Source organism: Drosophila guanche, unplaced genomic scaffold (assembly GCF_900245975.1).
Source record: "Drosophila guanche unplaced genomic scaffold, DGUA_6, whole genome shotgun sequence".
Taxonomy (NCBI): Eukaryota; Metazoa; Arthropoda; class Insecta; order Diptera; family Drosophilidae; genus Drosophila; species Drosophila guanche.
In genome coordinates, this window is record NW_022995746.1 from 4,498,326 (window position 1) to 4,518,846 (window position 20,521).

General features: G+C 44.0%; 6 protein-coding genes and 1 long non-coding RNA gene across 9 annotated transcripts; 5 read left to right on the forward strand and 2 right to left on the reverse strand.

Annotated features, from left to right (window-relative positions):
• The first annotated feature begins 112 nt into the window (after nucleotides 1-112).
• On the forward strand, nucleotides 113-2,022 carry LOC117581713 (pancreatic lipase-related protein 2). 2 transcript variants are annotated; one of them, XM_034269092.1, is made up of 4 exons: nucleotides 113-274; nucleotides 786-948; nucleotides 1,005-1,642; nucleotides 1,709-2,022. In XM_034269092.1, the coding sequence occupies exons 1-4, from the start codon at nucleotides 223-225 to the stop codon at nucleotides 1,936-1,938; spliced, it is 1,083 nt and encodes a 360-aa protein (XP_034124983.1). In that variant the 5' UTR covers nucleotides 113-222; the 3' UTR covers nucleotides 1,939-2,022. The 2 variants fall into 2 exon arrangements, with proteins under 2 accessions (XP_034124983.1, XP_034124982.1); XM_034269091.1 differs by lacking the exon at nucleotides 113-274 and adding an exon at nucleotides 539-723 and having other exon boundaries at nucleotides 1,709-2,021.
• Nucleotides 1,953-8,452, reverse strand: LOC117581711 (annulin). Of its 2 annotated transcripts, none has more exons than XM_034269088.1 (3): nucleotides 7,713-8,452; nucleotides 2,360-4,326; nucleotides 1,953-2,300 (listed from the first exon to the last, which is right to left on the reverse strand). In XM_034269088.1, the coding sequence occupies exons 1-3, from the start codon at nucleotides 7,843-7,845 to the stop codon at nucleotides 2,076-2,078; spliced, it is 2,325 nt and encodes a 774-aa protein (XP_034124979.1). In that variant the 5' UTR covers nucleotides 7,846-8,452; the 3' UTR covers nucleotides 1,953-2,075. The 2 variants fall into 2 exon arrangements, with proteins under 2 accessions (XP_034124979.1, XP_034124980.1); XM_034269089.1 differs by lacking the exon at nucleotides 7,713-8,452 and adding an exon at nucleotides 6,100-6,427.
• A 719-nt stretch (nucleotides 8,453-9,171) lies between these two features.
• On the forward strand, nucleotides 9,172-10,296 carry LOC117581716. Its single transcript, XM_034269094.1, has 4 exons — nucleotides 9,172-9,446; nucleotides 9,507-9,748; nucleotides 9,805-9,948; nucleotides 10,014-10,296. The coding sequence occupies exons 1-4, from the start codon at nucleotides 9,249-9,251 to the stop codon at nucleotides 10,252-10,254; spliced, it is 825 nt and encodes a 274-aa protein (XP_034124985.1). The 5' UTR covers nucleotides 9,172-9,248; the 3' UTR covers nucleotides 10,255-10,296.
• Nucleotides 9,867-10,324, reverse strand: LOC117581717. The gene is made up of 2 exons (XR_004573673.1): nucleotides 10,261-10,324; nucleotides 9,867-10,147 (listed from the first exon to the last, which is right to left on the reverse strand). It is a non-coding gene; the product is annotated as an uncharacterized LOC117581717 (long non-coding RNA).
• Nucleotides 10,325-12,052: 1,728 nt separating this feature from the next.
• LOC117581715 lies at nucleotides 12,053-13,118 on the forward strand. The gene is made up of 3 exons (XM_034269093.1): nucleotides 12,053-12,326; nucleotides 12,388-12,632; nucleotides 12,688-13,118. The coding sequence occupies exons 1-3, from the start codon at nucleotides 12,120-12,122 to the stop codon at nucleotides 13,070-13,072; spliced, it is 837 nt and encodes a 278-aa protein (XP_034124984.1). The 5' UTR covers nucleotides 12,053-12,119; the 3' UTR covers nucleotides 13,073-13,118.
• A 1,353-nt stretch (nucleotides 13,119-14,471) lies between these two features.
• LOC117581712 (serine protease inhibitor 28Dc) lies at nucleotides 14,472-17,067 on the forward strand. The gene is made up of 2 exons (XM_034269090.1): nucleotides 14,472-15,386; nucleotides 16,036-17,067. The coding sequence occupies exons 1-2, from the start codon at nucleotides 14,668-14,670 to the stop codon at nucleotides 16,955-16,957; spliced, it is 1,641 nt and encodes a 546-aa protein (XP_034124981.1). The 5' UTR covers nucleotides 14,472-14,667; the 3' UTR covers nucleotides 16,958-17,067.
• Nucleotides 17,068-19,806: 2,739 nt separating this feature from the next.
• On the forward strand, nucleotides 19,807-20,511 carry LOC117582058 (succinate dehydrogenase assembly factor 4, mitochondrial). Its single transcript, XM_034269609.1, has 2 exons — nucleotides 19,807-20,072; nucleotides 20,137-20,511. The coding sequence occupies exons 1-2, from the start codon at nucleotides 20,018-20,020 to the stop codon at nucleotides 20,439-20,441; spliced, it is 360 nt and encodes a 119-aa protein (XP_034125500.1). The 5' UTR covers nucleotides 19,807-20,017; the 3' UTR covers nucleotides 20,442-20,511.
• Nucleotides 20,512-20,521: the final 10 nt, after the last annotated feature.

The window sequence follows — 20,521 nt, forward strand, 5'->3', positions numbered from 1 at the left end:
ACTAGCTGTAACCCCATTAACAGCGACCACCCTCGGACACCCCGTGGTGCTGTGATAAGAACTTTGCAGCCGAAGCTTCCACCTGGGAAACTCCATAGCCCAAAAGACAGTCTTGATTGACACCTGGCCCTGTCCTGGCTTATCTAAGAAGTGGCCCGCTGCAACTATAAAATCGTCGCTGCTTTGAGCCGTGCCACAGTTTAAGTCGTTGGACGCCCAAATATGTGGAAGCTTTGCTGGTTATACGTGGCCGTGGCAATTGCCTGGCTGGCTGGTGAGTTATGGACAAACTTGGACACGGCTTTGTCTCTGCTTCTGACCGACACACACAAAGACAGCTCAGCCCAGCCCAGCCAGACTGAGAGCTCTGAGAGTGCGATTTGATTCAGAGTAATTAAAGCGCTCCAGGCCAAGAATTAATTGCTGGAACAGCAACCGGTTTCGAGGATTACAAATGCGTCAGCATGCCCTCATTAAATGTGTTTCGGCTGGGCACTTGGAGAGCTCTGTGCCTTGGGTCATCATGGGGAGTACGCGGAATCGCCACAGATCAGTCGATGGGCAACGTTTAGCTGGTCAAGATGTCCTCCAATGCGCTGGCCTGCATCTGTAATGTGATCAACCCGTGCCGGAATGAGGTGTCCAATACCTTTGTGGTTATCCAGTGGCTCATCACGGGCTTTGCGGCTCTCGCTTCAGTGGTGCGGCCCGTGCTGCTGCTCTGTAAAGTGTTTTATCCACGTAGCTGGGGCTTTAGCTGATTAGTTTCCGCTTCTCTTTTGCAGTTGGCATACGTGGGGAGGTGGCTTTGAGTCAGGAGGATTACAACAAGACATGGATTTATATGCCAAATGGCGAGGGCAAGCCAGAGGTTGCCTACTTGGTGGAACCACCGCCAGAGAATCGCATCAATCTCCCGCAACTCATTAAGTTCGAGCTGTATGGAAGGTGGGTTGCTGTTGCGATTGATTCAGACTTCAATCTTCAGTCTCTGCTCCTTCCAGCGATGCCTCTCTTAGCTCCAGTGCAGACTTCTGGATCGATGACAACAACTTTGAGTTCTCGCAGCGGCACAAGCGTGACACCTGGCAGGAAATGGCTGAGAAATTCAATCCCGAACTGGACACCAAGATCCTCGTTCACGGCTGGAAGTCCAGCACCATGAGCAACTCCATTCAGTCCATTCGTGGCGCCTACATAGAGCGCGGACAGGTGAATGTCTTCGCCATCAATTGGCAGGATCAGGCGGACAATATCTACTACCTGACACCCGCACGCTACACGGTACAAGTGGGTCGAGCGGTGGCCAAACTGATTGATCTGCTGGTGGAGGAAAAGGATGCAGATCCACAGCGGATTCACCTCATCGGCCACAGTCTGGGTGCTCATATAATGGGCTATGCAGGATCGTACACCAAGTACAGGGTAAATCGTATTACGGGCCTGGATCCGGCACGTCCAGCATTCGAGGATTGCATTGGACCAGAGAATCATTTGGATGATACGGATGCCAACTTTGTGGATGTCATACACAGCTGTGCGGGCTACTTGGGCTTCCGCAAGCCCATTGGCATGGTGGACTTTTATCCGAATGGCGGTGGGCCACCGCAGCCAGGTTGCAAGGAGCTGGCGCAGATTTTTAGTGAGTAAAAAATAGATTCTCCATTTGTTACTCATTTTGGAGGCATTTTGCATTAAACTCTTCCAGCTGGTTGCAGTCACGGACGCTCCTATGAGTACTATGCCGAGTCCATCAATTCACCCAAAGGTTTCTATGGCGTACCCTGCTCAGGGCTGGACGAACTGAAGGGCAAGAACTGCACTGGCGGTAAAATCCTCATGGGTGATCCTGTGCCACGCGATGCTCGTGGCATTTTCTTTGTTAAGACCTCGAACAAGCCAAGCTATGCCTTGGGCATAGACGAAATCTTGACTTGATCTTCATGAGCTTCTGTTTAAGATATCAAAAAATTAATATTATTATTGGCATTCGAATTATTTACAACAAAATCACTTAAAATCTATGAATACAAAACGAAACCATCTCAAATGAGTTCAGGTTTAGGCTGGACTTCTTAGGCTATGACATCTGTGCGTCGTCGAATAATATTGCTGCTGCGGTGGCTGCCATTCGGCTGCAGCAGATCCTCAGGACGTGGCTCGATCTCGTAGTGCCTGTACCCATCGACATCGTCCAGTTCCTTGGAGGTAAACTTGGCAAGAAGTGTGCCGCGTCCAGCATACGGGGGGATATACTTGAATGTAGCTGCAGCTGTGCCACCCACAGGGATTTCGGTAATCTAAGGATGAAGTTTGCATTAGAATAAGTCATTCAATGGGAGCAATCATCTCCACTCACCTTAAACTTCAGTGGCTGCTCTATGCCTGGACCCTCGACGGTGAAGAGTCCCTTATGCAGTGGTATGGGCAGTGGATTGACCAGACGCAGAATGACATCCAGCTCTTTGCGTGCCACAATGCTGCCCTCACCCATCTGGAACTTGATGTCCGGCTTGCGCACACGGAAATCATCCTGCGCATAGTAATCGTAGTCCGTATCCTTGACCCGCGCAGAGGCGGAGATCTGGAAGGCCGCCTGGGAGGAGAGTTTCTCGTAGTACTCCTCGAAGATCACCTCCAAGCGGACATATTCACTGGCCTTTGGCTCTAGCTCCAGCTCGAAGCCCATTGACTTTACTTCCATGGCACCGACGCCCGTGTAAAGCACCGCATCGCAGTTGACTTGACCCGTGGCCAGGTGGGTCTTCTCCGAACTCTTATTGGTCACCTTCAGGACAACACTAAAGTTCTCGCCAATCTTGATGTCATCCTTCAGCTCCATGTCGAACTCCACCTCGTTGAAGTTGTCGTTGAGGTAGTAGCGACTGAAGGCGTGACGGGATTGCTTCAGGGCCTTCAGCATGGTGCTGCGCTCTTCCTCTGACCGCTCTGCGTGCTTGTAGCTGTCCGTGATGTCCTCGCGCTCCCACTTGAGCACCGCCTTGGTGCTGATCAGATGACCAATGGCCAGGGTGTCCTTTCGCAGCAGCTTCAGCGGCTGACTGGGTCCATTGTAGCGCCAGTAGAGCTTGTCCGCATTGACCTCCGCAAAGACAAAGCCACCGTCAAAGGGTCGCAGAATCTCTCCATGCTTCACCGCCAGCACAGAGGCAGGGCCCACACGGTACATGTTGTCCGAGGCCTCCTGGGGCGTGGCATCCACCACCTGCCAGCCATCGTAGGCGCCATGCTGGCCCACGCCTAGATCGGGCCGCTGCATCCACAGCTCGTTCCACACATGATAGTTCCAGATGGAGTCCGTGGTCTCCGCTTCCAACTTCTTGTTGTTGGCATCAATGAAGACGTCCACGGTGAGCGAGGCTTGGGTATCATGGGCAGAGGAGTAGCAGGTGACAATGCGAGCGGGAATGCCCAGACTCCTGGCAATGGTAGCCAGAACGCCACTAAAGTTCCAGCACTGAGCGAACTTCACGGACTTCTGGGTCTTGTGGAACTGCTGCAGAATCTCCGGGGAGCCTGTCCACTTGGTGGGAGCCACGCCGCCCGAGAAATCCTCCGACCAATTGCCCAGCAGCACGCCATCATCGTCCACCGAGTTGACCAGCGCGGACAGGGCACGGGCCACACGCACAGGATCGCCCCTGTAGGCTGGTGGGATCCTGCCCACGGTGCCGAGCACCTTCAGGCTGCACTCGAGGACATGCCGCTCGAACTGGCCAATCTTCCACACGGAGGGACGCAGCCGGTTGTAGGAGCCACGCCAAATGAGGGTCGTGTCGTGCATCACGTACTCCTTGCGCTGCTCGCGATCCTCCAGGTACACCTGATCCTCGGGGCACCAGGGATTGAACAGCACATAGATGGGCAGCGGCACAGGGTAGCTGCGGGAGCCATCGCCCAGCAGCTTGGTGTCGATATCCAGACGCCACTCCGTGACGGGGCATGTGGAGGGCGGTTTGATCAGCACCGTCAGCAGCGCACCTTCGTGTGTTTCAATGCCCGAACCCCATTCCAGGGTGTCGCCCAGATCGTCGATGCCGTCGTGCGGCACCAGAGCCGTCAGTGTGCCATGTCCTGGCCTGGGATTCTTGTCATCGGCGACGCTGAACACAAAGTTGATGGCATCCTTGCTGGGGCTGTAGTCGCGGTTGAATTGGATGCGCAGACGGAAGGGTTCACCTCGACGCACGATCAGCGCCTCCTTGGCCGCCGCCGCATAGAAGTGGCTCGTGTGGTGCTCATTGTGGTTATCCTCCTGGCAGAGGTCGACTCGCACTACGCCGAGCACCGCCGAATTAGCCGCATCTGTAGAAATAACACAATCAGAGATAGATTAGTCACTCGTCAGGCTCTCATTACAATCATCTGTCACACAGTGAGGATGGGGGGCCTCTGGTTGATCGGTGCTGTCTGCGATGATCTCATGAAGCAAATGGCCTGTCAGCTGCTATGTCCAAGCGATCCATGCGATCCCCTTCCTCACTGACTAATCGCCTTTGGCCATAAACATAACAAACTTGTGCCACAATGGCCAAAAAGTTCAATGCCAAGCCAATTAATTCTCTCAGTGGACGACAATCAAACAGACGCCAACGCCAACACCCAACGACAACAAAAAGCAGCAACCAAAATTAACAAAAAATAGCAGAGGAACAAGTGGAAAATAGTTTAACAAAATGTTTTCCAAGAAAGAAAATCAATTGGCTAAAATTATGTTGCGCCAAAGAAAATAAAACTACTTAAAGTTTTCGCATGTTTAATGTCAATACTTGTATAAGAGATTATTTTATACTTAAAATCCAATTAAGGAATAAAGTGAATCATAGTCAATCATAGGAAAAAAGTGTTACTCTATTTGATCAATCAAAAAGGAAATGCCTGCATCAAACCCACACACTCGTACGCCCCACAAATATGTCACTTAAAGAATTAAATAATTATTTTTAGCGGAAAAAAGAACATGTTGGCTGCAGCATAAAAGATTTCTGTCAACACAGCAAATAAGTAAAAGTAATATCGCTGCTAATCGCCCTTGTTTGAGAAACAAAAGTTTATTAAAGATTTGTTCTTCTTTTGTTCAAATTCACTTTCTAAAACTAATAAATTCTATTTAGACTTTTCTATGTATCGAAATGGGAAGCTCTTGTGTGATCAATGGATTTTGGCCAAGGAAAATATTAATGCCCAAGAGATTATACATTTTGGCACGTTTAGCTATAAATTGAAACTATAAAAAACGTGAATATTGATGGAATTTTAAACCTAAAATGCATCTAGTATTTATTGTTGCATAGAGTAACTCATGAACCAAGGATTCAAATGTAATAATTTTTGATAATTTATTGAAAACTGTTGTATTATATTGATAAAGAAATTGAATTGTCTAATTTTTTCCTTGTAGAAATCTTGTTTAATGACAAACAGGTTTCAGAGAAACAACTAAAAGCTTCTTAAATACGTAAAAATATGTTTTATGTCTAAAGTCCATTTATAAGTCCCTCCCTATTGGTTTCACTTTCCCAATCAAATCTAAGCACATTACCTAAGATGATCAAAAAGGAATACTTTGTTATGGAGAATTATCTTGCAATTATGATATGTGGCTGACAGATGCCTCGTTGTTCCACATGGCTGCCCTGCTCACCTTTTTGTGTGGCGTTCAATCAAGGGGCGAGCAAACAAATAAATCGTTTCAGTTGAAATTTGTATAGGAATTTCAACATTGATAAGTAGTGTAATCGAGTCAAATATTTGATATATACTCGAACAAAAATGTGCATAATGTACATACGTACAGGCATACGAATTTGTGAGTTAATAAATTGCGCAAAATAGCTAAGACCTCCGGAACGTGTCAAACCACCCATACAACAATTTAAAAACGGAAACAAAAACACACACAAAAGTGAAGTCATAGACCGAAAAAAAAAACATTCAAACAAAAGCAAAAATTAAATAAAATTCCAATATGCGCAAATATTTCTAGTAGTTCCCCAACAACAAGTGTCATATAACACGTTGTGTTTTAGTTAATTTATGTGTGTTTTCTATGATGTTTTCAGGAGGTTGAACATTTACTTTCTATGTCAGGACCAGGACGTATGCTGCGGAAAGGATTCACTCTTCTGGGCGGAGACTGTGGCCACCAGCGCTGGATCCAGCTGGGTGTATAATTCCGATAGTTCCAGTAGCTCATTTTCTCTGCTGGCTAACACGATGCGGCTTAGTGGATTGAATGCCTTGGGCCACTATTTATGCGCTACGGTTTACACAAGCAACGAACTGTAACCGTAATAACTATAATAGCACAAAAAGAATAGCTAACGGAAACGATTCAGAGTCTCTTTTTCGAATGTGTCTCTGTATCTGGTCTCTGTCCCGTATATCGAACCGAACGCGGCAACGCTTTAAATTAAACTGATCACTCTGTGGTCTCTGCCCATCGGTAAATCGCTTGGGCCAGATAGTTGCCTCGCCTCCAATGCGTGTGGAGCGCTCTCAAAGATCTCTCTGTATATGGGCACTCCAGCTCTGTGCAGCTCTCGCTCTCTCTGTTATTGGTAGTCTATCATTAATAATTATTTACGGGAAGTCGCGCTTGAGGGCTGCTTCTAAGCAAACCGTTGGTAGGACGGAAAGACGACGACGAAGAAGCTGTTGCTGGTTCAGGCACTACGTCATCGTTCATGGGCAAACAACATCTTGATTGGAATCCGCCTCAAAAGAGCATAGAGAGCAAACTGATTGTTATGCACGGTACCAGGTAGGAGTCAAGGGGTATATTGGTTATAAATTCTGTTAAGAACTCACTTGCAAAACCTCTGAAGGAGTATCGGAAAATCGTTAACACACAGAGGCATGATGGGTTCTAGACATGACACAAGCATGACGATTTTTAAGCATCTTTTTGATAGTTTCAAAATAACATTAGAAGAAAGAAATGGCAGCCTCTCAATGATGAGGCTTTTTGTTGGATAGTTCCCCTATCGTTATTATTCTACCTAATGCACATAAAATGGTATCCCCAAGTCGTTACATAACTTTTAAAATAGTTTTTCTTTGGAATTCCTCAATGCTGATCATCAATTTGCATTCGCAATTTGAGCTGTGATCTTATTAATCATTTCCTTCGCTATTTATGACTAATTATTGTATAAATATCGAGTAATTTTTCGGGTATAGAACTGCTGTGCAAGATCATTGTCAGCTGGCAGGTGCTGCTGTTTTCGCTTTTGTTTGTTTTTATTCAATTTTCGAAAATTGCACCTATAAAATGTATAAGTCGAGTGGCTGTTGTCGATCTAGACAAGACACAAGATTGTGGGCAGCTAACTACGAATTCTGCTACACCCACGGCAGCAATTTGCATACATAAAAGGCGATATCAATACTAGCAGAAGCGAATGCATAATATAATTGTTGCTACGGTACGAGTATTGCACAACAAAATAAATCAATTTGAATAGTTAGTCAACAAAAAAGTAGCAAAGATCAAATCAAATGGGGACATAGAGTGCCCTCAGGTTTTGAGAAAACTTTGGGGGAGGAATACATAAACTTTGGGAGCGTAGAAGAACTTCAGGCATATATGGAATATGAATATCTCCTAGGGATGGTTCTTCATCGGTTAAATAATAGGGATACAACATCTCACAGACACTCCTTCATATGTTATCATTACCGTAACTCACCCGTTTCATCGCGACTGGGTGCTCCCGCCATATAATTCCCATTGACATTGCGCACGCGTGGCTTGATCTCCTCCTGATCATTCCTCTTCCACCAATCCTTACACTTCTTACAACTCGACCATTTCTGTCCCATGCTTAGATCTTAACTATTTCGAAACTTTGGCCAAGGCAGGGCGTAGTCCAGCTTCGAGTATAAATATTGGCAAACCGGTTGGACCGTCAATTGATAAGACTTTGGTGTGGATTTTTCTGATGAACTTGTAGGTGTGGCGATGTTTGAACTTCAATGACCGACGTGTGCGAGCTGTCTACAATTAGCTGTCATTTTACTCGTATTTTTGGCTAAAACGCACACTGGAATGCAAAGTCGCGACAATTTAAACTGTAACAGCTGGGATCACGTCATCATCAATAGCTTCGAATTGAACTGAAACGCGCCAACGTTCGACGGCGACTGTTTAGGCACCTCGATTCGTTCGGGCATCTTTGCTCAAGTGGTTTTACATATTCCAACGCCTGAGTGACCCCAGTGTCAGATAGTAGATGGCCTCGGGTGTCCAAAAACCAGACATGCGTGCGTAAATTGATCGGGGCTTTAATGGAATGGAGAATAGAAACATCTCTCCGAGGGGATCGTAATTGTGTCATGATTGACTTTTGATTTCTAGATGGTGTTGCTGCTGTTCTCGGACAGCGCCAGCTAATTGGCTCCCTAGGTGTAAAGATGAGTTGTCTGGATAGAATCTTGACAGCTTCATCGAAGCCATTCAAGGCAAATGCTGCTATGGCGGATGCTCTCGCTTGATTAGTTTCTTGGTTTCTTCTCGGCGTGAACATATTGCAGCCGGCTGCTGAACAAGGAGCTCCATTTTGACCGGTCGGCCGATATCTGCAAACTAGTAATTTACCATTTAAAGAATGATTTATTATAACAGACGCTGTCGCACTCACCTGGCCGTTTAGTTGTGCGCTCAATCTGATCGAGTTCGTTTAGTCCAGGTATTTATCCATTATATATTTCAGATTCTACGCATTAAAGCCAAAACAAGCAAAAATAAAACAAAATAGTCAACAAAAAACAGCTGATCGCCGGCAATAGATATCGATTAATTTTAGCGCAAATATGAGTAAAACTGCAATCGAAAAGTGTCGCTCGAATGCAAATAAAGAGAGCGAAAGAGAATCATTAAGAGAGTTTTAATTTAAGAGCAACACCATTTTATGATTATTTGTTAAGAGAGCCGCCAAGATAACGCTTATCTTCGAATGTTCTGTATACCCTTTGCTTGAGGTATAAAACACTTTTTCGGAAGTTTGAAGTAACTCATCTACACATACATATGTAAATAATAAATATTCTTGAACGGATCGAAACGATCCTCCAAAAACAATCTATATAAAGTAGCATATTGGTTGTCTAACTGAAAGGGTATATCAGATTCAGCTGGCCGGCATTCAAGTACTTAGGCTATAGCAAGTGTGATAATCATTTAAGCTTTCAGTTAGTTTTTTGATGCAGCTTCAGCTGGATTTCTGATGGATTCGAAATTATTAGATATCCCGCGTGATCAGTGGACAATCTTGAGAGATGTGCATGCCGGCGATCGCAAAAATCTGACTGGCTACGACTTGATAGAATACTTTATAAACTGGGCACCAAGTTCGAGTGCTGAAACAATTAAGATCTATACCACAGATGCTGATTTTCCGGACCATGGCAGATATATTTTAATTGTTGCTCTCCCCTCTTCATCGCTGATCTTTGAAGATAATTTATATATAATTTACTTGCAGCATTCTGTGGCCCAGAAGGCGTATGTTTACTTGAATACCGTGAAAGAATCTCTGGAGGAGCTCCAGTCCGCGTTGTGTATCTTAAATCTACAAACTTGGCATTTAATATGTGGCTATGAAGAACGTTTGAAGCCAGTTGTGGAACATTATTGGACAGCCAGAAGACAGCCGTGTCAGCTGGTACATCAGGACGCGCTTGTCTACCATTTGCCCAAATCCGCAATCAATAAATTTCCACGAACGTAAGACTGAAATTCCCGCCTCTGTAAAATCTTCGCTAACAATCCAAACATTTCAGAGATACCCCAAATTTATATTGTCGTAATCTCGAGCATTGGCCCTATCGCTCTGACAAGTCTCTGGCACTGATAACAGGGTTTATTAAGAACAATTTTAGTGCCGGCTTCTTTGAGACTGGAAAACTGCATGGCTGGTGCCTCAGGTGAGCCACGGTTAGGGTTATTTAAGTTGCGCTCCTCTTATATTGTTGCTCCACTTCCTCCATAGATCTCCCCATGGCAGCCTGAGCAACTTGCATGTCTTGACCGCCTACAGACGTGCAGGTGTGGGTTCCACCATAATTCGTTTCATTGCCGAAGTCATTGAAGGGACGGGCTCTGAGGTTTTGGCCACGGTTCTGCCTGAGAATGAAAAATCACGAAACATGTTTGAGAAACTTGGTTTTGAAGTTATCAATACTGTGTATTGGTCTGTAGTGCCAGAAACCCAGGTGCAGTCTATGGAATAATATTACGTTAAATTAAATAAACTTTTCACAACGTTCAGGTAATTTAAGGTCCATCGTTCAGCCTTCACAGATTTGATTCCTTTGTTTACTCAAATAATTACAATTCAGCACACATCAGCGTTTTCTTATCTACGCATAGTTCTTCGCATTCTCTTATATTACACTTCTCTTAGTCTCTTGAGTTGCAGAATTGAGTTTCCCTGCTCTTTTCATTAATTTTTACTTTTCTTGCGTTTATTCGGTTTTCATCTATCGCTTAGGTCGGTTCTATGTCGGAGAAAATTGACTCACTGGTTGAAATACCCCGCGGCGATTGGATAAAGCTGCGGGATCTCTATGACAAACAAGAACCGAGTTCACATGGCTACATGTGCATTAATAACTATATAAACTGGGTCCAGCATGAGCCAGAACTGCCCATCAGAATACTATCGCTAAATGGCGACTGGCAAAAAGAGGGAACCTTTCTCATATCCGTAAGTAGATACAAAAGAGATGCCTTTTAGAAGAGAATTCTATTGTTTGTGTGCTCTGAATAAAGGTGGAAATGGGCCATAAACATCTTCTCTTCTTCAACACATTGAACGATGATCTGAGCCCGCTGACAAAGGCCCTGGAATGCTTGAAGCCATCAAACGATCAGTATTTGTTTTTTGGGTACCGATCTCGCTTTGACCCTGTGATCAGGCACATTGGAAAGACATTCCTCACCAAAGAGCTCAGTCTTACGGATGGCATTTGGTATTATGCCACCAAAGAACTTGTTTCAACTTTCACAATCGAGTAAGTCTCAAAACTCTAGTGTTCTCGATACCCATTTCATTGTGATATTTTGTAGGGTCCCGAATGGCATCAGACTGGACAACTTGAGTATTAAAGATGCCGAAACGGTCAACGAAATCTGGCCACATCGTCATCCCAATTCAGTGGAATTTGTTCGGCGACTAATTCAGTATAGTGAGAATGTCGGCGCCTATGATGAGACTGGCAAATTGGTGTCCTGGTGCCTGAGGTGAGACATTTGAATGATTCGTAATACGATCAATATATTACTCCTTTCCCTCATTGATAGATTGCCAGTTGGTTCCTTGGGTTTGCTGCAAGTTTTGGAGTCCCATAAACGTCTGGGACTGGGCAGCCTCATGGTTCGCGCTTTGTCGAAAAAGATCAATGACTTGGGCGAATCAGTTGTGGCTCCGGTGGTGCCAGAAAATATAGCATCCCGCACGATGTTTGAGAAACTCGGTTTCCAGCAAATTGATAAAGTCTATTGGGCCGAATAAATAGATGAGAGATAAGGAAAATAAATGACCTTCAGAGTTGAAGAAACTGGAACATGGATAACTTTGCTAATCTAACTATTGTTTGACTGCCCGATAAATGACAAGTCTGTTTTGGCTTGTTTTTACTCTTTCATTTCCTCATGTTTAGTGTATTTGAGGAACTTTCAATAAACAGAAGATAAGAGATAAGCATTTGGTAATTCAAAGAGGCATGAAAATAGCATTTAATAGCAGTTTAACTTGATAGATTGAAATATGGGAAAGCTTTATTTAAACCGAAAATTGGTGAATTATATTTCATTATTATTAAAGTGTTGTTTGAAAAAAATAAATATATTTGAAATATAATAAATGAAAATATGTGACTTCAACATTCAGAGATTCCTTTGTTTCCACTTGCTAAAATAAAGAAATATCCACCAAACATCAGCGTTTTCTAATCTAAGCATAGCTATTCGAATTCTCTTATACTTATTCTCTGAGCTCTGGCAGAATATAGCAATCAGAATTTTCATGCTCTTTGAATTCAATTCATGTTCTCTATTGTTTATTCGGTTTTCAGCTATCGCTCAGGTAGGTCCCATGTCGGCGGAGATGGATTCATTGGTGGAAATACCACGCGGCGATTGGATCAAGCTGCGGGATCTCTATAACAAACGAGACACTGACCCACATGGTTACATGTGCATTAATAACTATATAACATGGGTCCAGCAAGAGCCAGAGCTGCCCGTCAGAGTATTATCGCTTAATGGCGACTGGCAACAAGAGGGAACATTCGTAATAGCCGTGAGTATAAATGAGATGCATTTTATAAGAGAATTTTATTGTTTGTGCGCTCGCAATTAAGGTGGATATGGGCACTAAGCATCAGCATCTCTATTTCAACACACTGAGCGATGATTTGAGCCGGGTGACAAAGGCCCTGGAATGCCTGAAGCCCGCAACTGATGAGTACGTGTTCTTTGGGTACAGCTCTCGCTTTGATCCTGTAGTCAGGCACATTGGAAAGACATGCCTGCCTAAAGAACTCAATTTTGTAGACACCGTTTGGTATTTTGCTAGTAAAGAACTTGTTTCCACTTTCACCATTGAGTAAGTAACAATCCTTCAAATTTATAGACTCCCACTACATTTTTATATCTTCTAGGACCCCAAGTGGCATCAGACTGGACAGCCTGAGAATTGAAGATGCCGAAACGGTCAACGAAATCTGGCCACATCGTAGTCATAATTCTGTGAAAGTTGTCCGGCGACAAATTCAGTATAGCGAGAATGTCGGCGCCTATGATGAGACTGGCAAATTGGTGGCGTGGTGCCTGAGACTGACAATTGGATCTTTGGGCTTGCTACAAGTTCTAGAGTCCCATAAACGTCTGGGCCTGGGCAACCTGATGGTTCGCGCTCTGTCGAAAAAAATCAATGACCTGGGGGAACCAGTTGTGGCGCCGGTGGTGCCACAGAACACGGCCTCCCGCAGTATGTTTGAGAAACTCGGTTTCCAGCAAATTGATAAAGTCTATTGGGCCGAATAAACAGATCAAAGATAAAGAAAATAAAATAAGAATAATGAATAAAAAAGTGAAGAATCACAAGTGCCATTGCTTACAATTATAATATAAATAATCGTATTATTGTTTGATTGGCCAATAAATGAGGAGTCAGTTTCTGGATTTGGTGTACCCTATTTCTTTTCGTTCTGTTTATAGAACTTGAGGAAATGTCAATAAACAGAAGAGGCGATAGCTAGGCAGTAATTCAAGGGGGCCATAGTAACAGCACATAATGCCCGTTTAATTGGGTTAATTGAAATACTTTTTAAGCTATCTAAAATAAATATAATTAAATTTGCATGCGTTTGTATATCCCTTCTGGACAGAGATTGTTTGGATGATACGAGTGAATCATTAAATTGCAGTTGGTGAGTCACTCAAACGTTTTCGTTTTAATTTGCAAGCCAAAAATTGTTTTTCGAAGTGACAATCAGAATCGCGTGACAAATTTAATTCCAACTTTGTTAGTTTGATAATGGGCAGTCTTTCCTACAAAACCTCCCTCACGAGAATGGTTTAAAGACGTTAAAGATTAATTTGGACAATAATTAATTGTTCTGCTGTAAACTTTTATACGAAATTTGAGTAAAAACCCATTTTCTTTATTTTCCCGAAATAGTTTGTGGTCTGATTGCTTCCTACTCTTCTACTGCAGCTCAATGATTCTAATAATCCCCGTTCTTAAATGTTCTTAATTATTTGTAGCGGCTTTTACCAGCATCATCGATTGAACTCATTTCCATATAATTCTTCTGCTAAAATGGGGAAACCCCTAACTTTAACGCAAAAGCTACTGCCAGAAGCACCCCAAAAGGCGACACAAACTTTCCAGTGACGGTGCCGCAGAATACACATCTAACATAAATCATATTATAAACCTAATAAATATTTAAAACATTTACTCTAACTCTTTGTGTACTGGCAGGGAGAGCGACAGAGAACACATTAGTATGCACGTCACATGAGTTTGGTCGGGAGAGACAGAGAGCTTCAATGGATTTCCGCTACTGGTTTCGCAGAAAAATGTGGGAGGCACCGGCACAAATAATGTCTCACCCGTACAGCCCAGAAAGTACCCCGATCATGGCAAATCAATAACAAGTGCAGACAACCCCCATCGGATGGCATCAATGTAAACAAAGTCGTGGGTAAACCCACACCAGATGGCATGAGTATGAGTCGACAGGCCAAACATATGAACAGAGAGGAGACTCAATTACAGGGCCATTACAGAGAGAGAGAGAGAGAGAGAGAGAGAGAGAGAGGCATTGAGAGCGACTCGGCTTGAAGCCGAGTTCGCATGAACAGTTCGTCTGAAAGCTGATAACAAGTTTACGATTCCGATTCAAGTTTTATAATGATTCGCGCTGAGCGTTGGCAGTTTAGTTGTCTGATGCCTGGTGTTGGCAAACGTAGCTGCCTCGATCGACATTCGCGATTCTAAGCTCGCGGTCTCACACATACTACCAACGAAATATACTATATATATAAATATATATATATAGATTTAACTGTGTGTTTATTTACGGATTCACTGATCCGATTAGACTCAAAGATTGTACTATTAGTTCTACAATATGTGGCGCTTACTTTTGGCACTTGTAATTCTGATGAGTGCGGTCAGATCAGAGACGGATCTGTGGCGTACTGATCTTCGCAGTCCCGAGACCCAGGCCTACATCATGCGGCTGCAGCAAGAGCAGGCGCAACAACAGCAGCAGAAAGAGACGCTACAGCCACCGCCATCGCTACAGCAACAGCAGCAGCAACAGTCGCAGCCCGCAGAGTACCGGCCATCGCCCGACCTTGTCAACATGACAGTGAACATTCGCACAGATCCAATAGCTGGGAGTGCTACCTGGGGTAGCTCCGCTTCCGGCTCATCCTACGTGGACGTGGCCAGCTCCGATCAGATAGCTCGCAGTGTCTTCAACTTCGCCCAGAACCTGGCGAATCAACTGAGCGTGAGATATCGCAAGACCGAGATATTCTCGCCCCTCAGCATTGCCTCCTCGCTGGCCCTACTGCTGCTCGGCGCCAAGGGGCGCAGCTACCAGGAGCTGTCCTCAGTGTTTGGCACATCGGATACCATCAAATTTCACGAGCAATTCGGACTGATGCTGCAGGATGTGCGGCAGCCCACAATGGAGTTGGTGTCCGCCCAGCGGCCACAGGTGCCGTGGCGTACGAGTAGTGGTCGCCAATATCGACGCTATCTGCGACCCGCACCCCACGAGGTGCATCTGGCCAACGGACTGTTCACCCAGGCGGGCTACACGCTCAATGCCGGTTACAGGTGAGGTTAATTATCCATAAACTGGATCCCCGAGTTCATGTTGGAGATGGGAAATGCCAGACTATTAGTGGTTGCCTTGAGCAGCTGCGGATCCAGCGGCAATCTGGAATATCAAGAATGATTCAGCAACGAAGCATGTAAAGTAGGGTTGGGAATTGTTTGATTTTCAAATACTCACAAGTAGGGAGATGTCATTGATGCCCCATTGATGTCACCTATCTGTCAAGTTTCAATGCAGAGAAAAGTGCAAAAACAAATCCTATATAAATTGATATAAGAGAAAAAATGTATACATTCCACAAAGGGAAAGAAGTGTTTCAAAAGTCATACGATTATCAGAGAACTTTCCCTTTGTTTTCCAATTTGTTGAAGCTCAGATTAAAATCAAAAACGCATGCAAATATTAGTTTTCCTTGAAGATAGGCATTCAGATCAGTGGGAAGCTAGTTATTGGCAATGCATGAACACAGATAAAGATTAAATCGGGGAGATCTATGAAATAACTACCGGCACGTTTGAGCGGAAAAACATTTGAAGATTAAATCAACCGAGTTATCAGCAAAACTTGAGGAAATGATCTTGCACTACGTAATTTACAAACCCACCGATAATTTCTTACTCATGTTTCCTTTTTTCTTTACATTTACAGTCAAGTGATCCGCGATATTTATGGCTCGGATCTGGAGACGGAGGACTTCGAGGCAAGTCCGGCCAAGGCGCGTTACAACATCAACAGTTGGGTGGCGCAGCACACACGCAACCATATCGAGAGCATCATATCCAGTGATATACCACAGAGCACCCGCATGATACTGGCCAATGCCCTGTACTTCAAGGCCTTCTGGGAAACGGATTTCCTCATGTCGGCCACCAGGCCGGACACTTTCTATCCAAATGGCGAGGGAACTCAGCCGGCGCTGACTGTCTCGATGATGGCTACCGGCGGCAGTTTTCCCTATCACGAGGACCAACAGCTGGGCTGCAAGATCCTGGGCCTGCCCTATCGCGGCAACCTGAGCACCATGTACATCATTCAGCCCTTCAAGTCGTCCGTCAACCAGCTGCAGATGCTGCAGCAGAGACTGAACGCGGACGTGGTCGAGGACCTGATCGGCAAAATGGTTCGCCGCACAGCCGTAATCGCCTTCCCCAAGATGCACATTACAGAGTCTGTTAACCTGAAGACCATGCTCCAGAAAATGGGCATCGGCGGCATCTTCAGCACAGTCCAGAGTGACCTCTCCCTCATTGCCACAAGTGAGCCGCAGTTGCCGGGTAGTGAACTTAGTAATAGTCCGAGGGGCAACGGCCTTCAGAGTCTGGAGGCCCAGCGACGCGCCTCGCCGGCGGCACGCTCCGATCTCGTCGTGGATGACATTGTGCACAAAGTTGACTTCACCGTCAACGAAACGGGCACGGAGGCAGCGGCGGCGACGGTCACGTACCTGAAAAAATCCGGACCCGATGTGCTCTTCCGGGCCGACACGCCTTTCATTATTTTGGTGCGCCATGATCCAACAAAGCTCATCCTGTTTTACGGAATCATCAATGAGCCGCCAACGGCTAACTAGGTTTCGTTTCAAAGGTCAAGCAATTAGTGCATAAGATCGTTGACTTTTTCGTTAGTCTCTTAAGAAGCTATTTAATATGATAATAAACTAAGTAAAATACAGCGCAACAATTGGAAGTTAATTTTGGGCTTAAGCTGGGAACTATATTAAAGATATGAAATTACGCCGCGAAACACTGATTCTTCGCGGCCATCTATCGAAGAACTTCCATGAACAGAACGAGCTTCAACAAAAGCCCGCCAGGGGGCGCAGCAATTTTTTTTGTGGTTTAGATGTACCATTTGATCAATAAAATATCCAAACAAAAAATGTACCAAAACGAGTGCAGTACGCTTTCATGGCATGTTGTGCTTTTTTTGCACACTGTTCGCTACAGCTCAATAAATGTACTGTAAAATGGGTCTGTTTCTGCTTCAACAAATTGTCATATCTACAAATCAACAATAACTAAATCTATGGGCGTTCCCTTACACATAAGTACATCTACATACATATGTAATAGACTGCTAACGCACCTTTAAATAAACCAATTCGCGAACAGAGAAAACAAAACAGCGAAAGAAACACAAAAACGATAACGAACAAAGAACAAATTGTGTACAACATAAATAGTATTGCAAATTTTTCTGTCCTCTGGTTGTGTTTTACATCTTCAGCATCATAGACGTGCATCCATTTGGCAATCGACACAAAAAGTATGGAAAACGGTTGGGAAGTAAATAAAATGTTTGAATTATAAGCAAACAGTGCACTGTTTCCACTGCAGTGGAAAACGAAAGACACCCAACCCACCCATTTAGCTTTCACTTCAGATGATTATCTTTCGGACACTTTTCAACATTTTTCACTCTCTAAAGAAGAACACATTTAATTTTGTAACTTCTGCTGGAGATTATACTTCATTGATAAATCATCCATTCAAATATCCAAACATCTTTACGTCGAGTATGGCTGCTACTTTCCGCATGTTACTCTTAATCTCATCAACTCAATTTTGTATATTCCCATACTATTTCTGCTGCCCACCGCAGCCATAAGCTCGTTTAATCCCACCTTTACTCCCGAAGAACATCGAAATAAGATCGTTGCATATTCAGGGGTGTCGATCGCTGCTTCGTACGGCCGCATAAATAAATATTCTTTAATATTTTCATAAATGATGAAAGCAATAATAACAAAGTATATAAAACAAATATAAATAATGCATACATATTCGTACAATGACGAGCGATTACTTTTCCCGCACATTATTGCTGTAAAAGCTACAAAAATTGGTCAATGATGGTTAAGAAAAAGATCAATTTTCAATAGACCGAATCTAAATACCTGTTCATAATTGTCAAATCCCCATTGCATCCCCAACGCATCAAAGGCAATATACAAAATATTTTCATAATTAATCACATTGATTTATGTGATTTTGCGTATTTTTATGACTGTTTTTATTTTCTCCCTGCGCCCATAAATCAGATGCAAATGTTGCAACTGCAACCAGTTCCTGTTTAGGGGGCAGAGCTTAAGCGGCACAATGGACAAATTCAATTATTTCTGAACGCTAATTAGTCTCGAAACTAGAGCCATTATGATTATTATTTCTCCTTGCCATTTACACAAAAAAAAAATCAATTTATATCTTAGTTAATTCGCCCGGTCGCTTGTCTTACCTTTTATTAGAGCGGTAATCCTGTTACCGCTATTACTACGACGATTATTAACACTACCTATATAATTTACTGTGATGACTGGCCGAGACGGTCTTTACTCCGGCTGGAGTCACGTTGCCTACTGTAAAAACTACGACGAAACAAAGGCAAAGGCAACAGCCCGGCATGACATCTGTGATTCGGTTTAGTTTCATTTTGCACACCCACAGCAGGGGGGAATCAATTCAACTGTGCCATTTTTATGACATTTTATTTATCAATCCACTCAACAAGGAAACCACTCGTTGGATTATAATTTTAAAACGAGATTTTATACAATATATTCCACAGAATCCGCCAACATTTGACACACAAGTTTTTGATTTATTTATTTTAATGCATTTAAGGCGATCGCAAACTCCAAACTGATTGAAGCGCAGCAAACTTTATGCCAGACCTCTAAAGCAGGGCCAGTTGACTATTATGTATAGGCATCGCCAATTATGTTGCCCCAATATTATGTCTTGGACACACTTCAATGGCTACAGCAAATGTGGAAGCATAGGACTGGGTGTGTGTTCGAACGGAACGATACCAATTAGGTATTATGATGAATACCACATAATTGACTCTGTACATAAATGGGTAACATTGAAAGTGTTTGATGTCACAGGGAGTAAACGATTTTTTAAATTTCTAAGGCGAAAAGTTTTAAACATTTAGAAAATTATGTGGTTTGAATATTGAACATTATGTCGAGGGGTAGTCGCTGTTGCTGTGTTGCCAGACTAGACGAGTTCATCACGTAGTTGCAGGCCTCGGCAATAGAGTGCAGAGGAAATTAATTTGCTATGGCGGCGAGCTTTTGTCAGATATAATATTAAGGGCAATTCTTTCCTAATGGCGTTTCTGCCCGACCGCTGAAATTCTTATTTTTCTAGCGATCTGGTGACCATCAATTATAACAACTTAAGCAAGTGGTTGTAGGTATAACAGTATTGACGCTGCTAGATGGCAATCAACAGCACCCGGCGCTCAGTCAGAATAAGAATGTGCATATGCATACAAATGTATACATTTGCAAACTTATAAATTATGTCGGGTTTTATTTACTTACATTTTATTGCCACATACATATTGGTATATTTTTGCGGGCCAGACGGTATATTTCATCGAAAACTCCGCGGTCACACTGCTCACAACAGGCGGGTAAAAAAAACATAAAAATAAAACCCCAGCAGGGGCTATAAAAGCCAACCGCAACATCCGAAAGCATCACTAAAACAAACGCGCACCAACGAGTGACAAGACAGAACCATCTGTGTGAGATACAAGGTATAAAAACAAGAGTTAAAGTCGAGCTAATTGCCGGTATTTTCTTGCATAACAAAAGAACAAATAAAGAAAGACAATCGACATGCAATCCGTGGCCAAACAATCTATGCGGGCCCTGCCGCAGGTGGGCAAACAAGGTGTGTGTGATTAATCCTCCGCTAGTGTTGGTTGACAATAATCCATCTCCATTTACCTAATTAGTGTGCTACCTGTCGACGAGCAACGCCTGGCGTGCAACAGTTGGTGGAGGCAACGACATGGTCGTTGAGATCACAGAGCCCAAGACACGGACCGAGAAGCTGATGGCCTTCCAGAAGAAGCTGCGTGCCAAGACGCCGCTGGGCAAATTGGATGAGTTCTCGCGCCATCCCTACCAGGAGAAGGAGCCATTGAAGCCGTGGCCCAATCAGACGAATCCGTACACAGGCGAAATCGGCGGGCCCGCCGGTCCGGAGCCCACACGCTATGGCGACTGGGAGCGCAAGGGTCGCGTCTCCGATTTCTAGTCTAGTCTCCCCACCCAAAAAGTTCCTTTAGCTAGCATCTAGGCTGTTATTTAAAAATTACAATTAAGAATCAAAGCAAA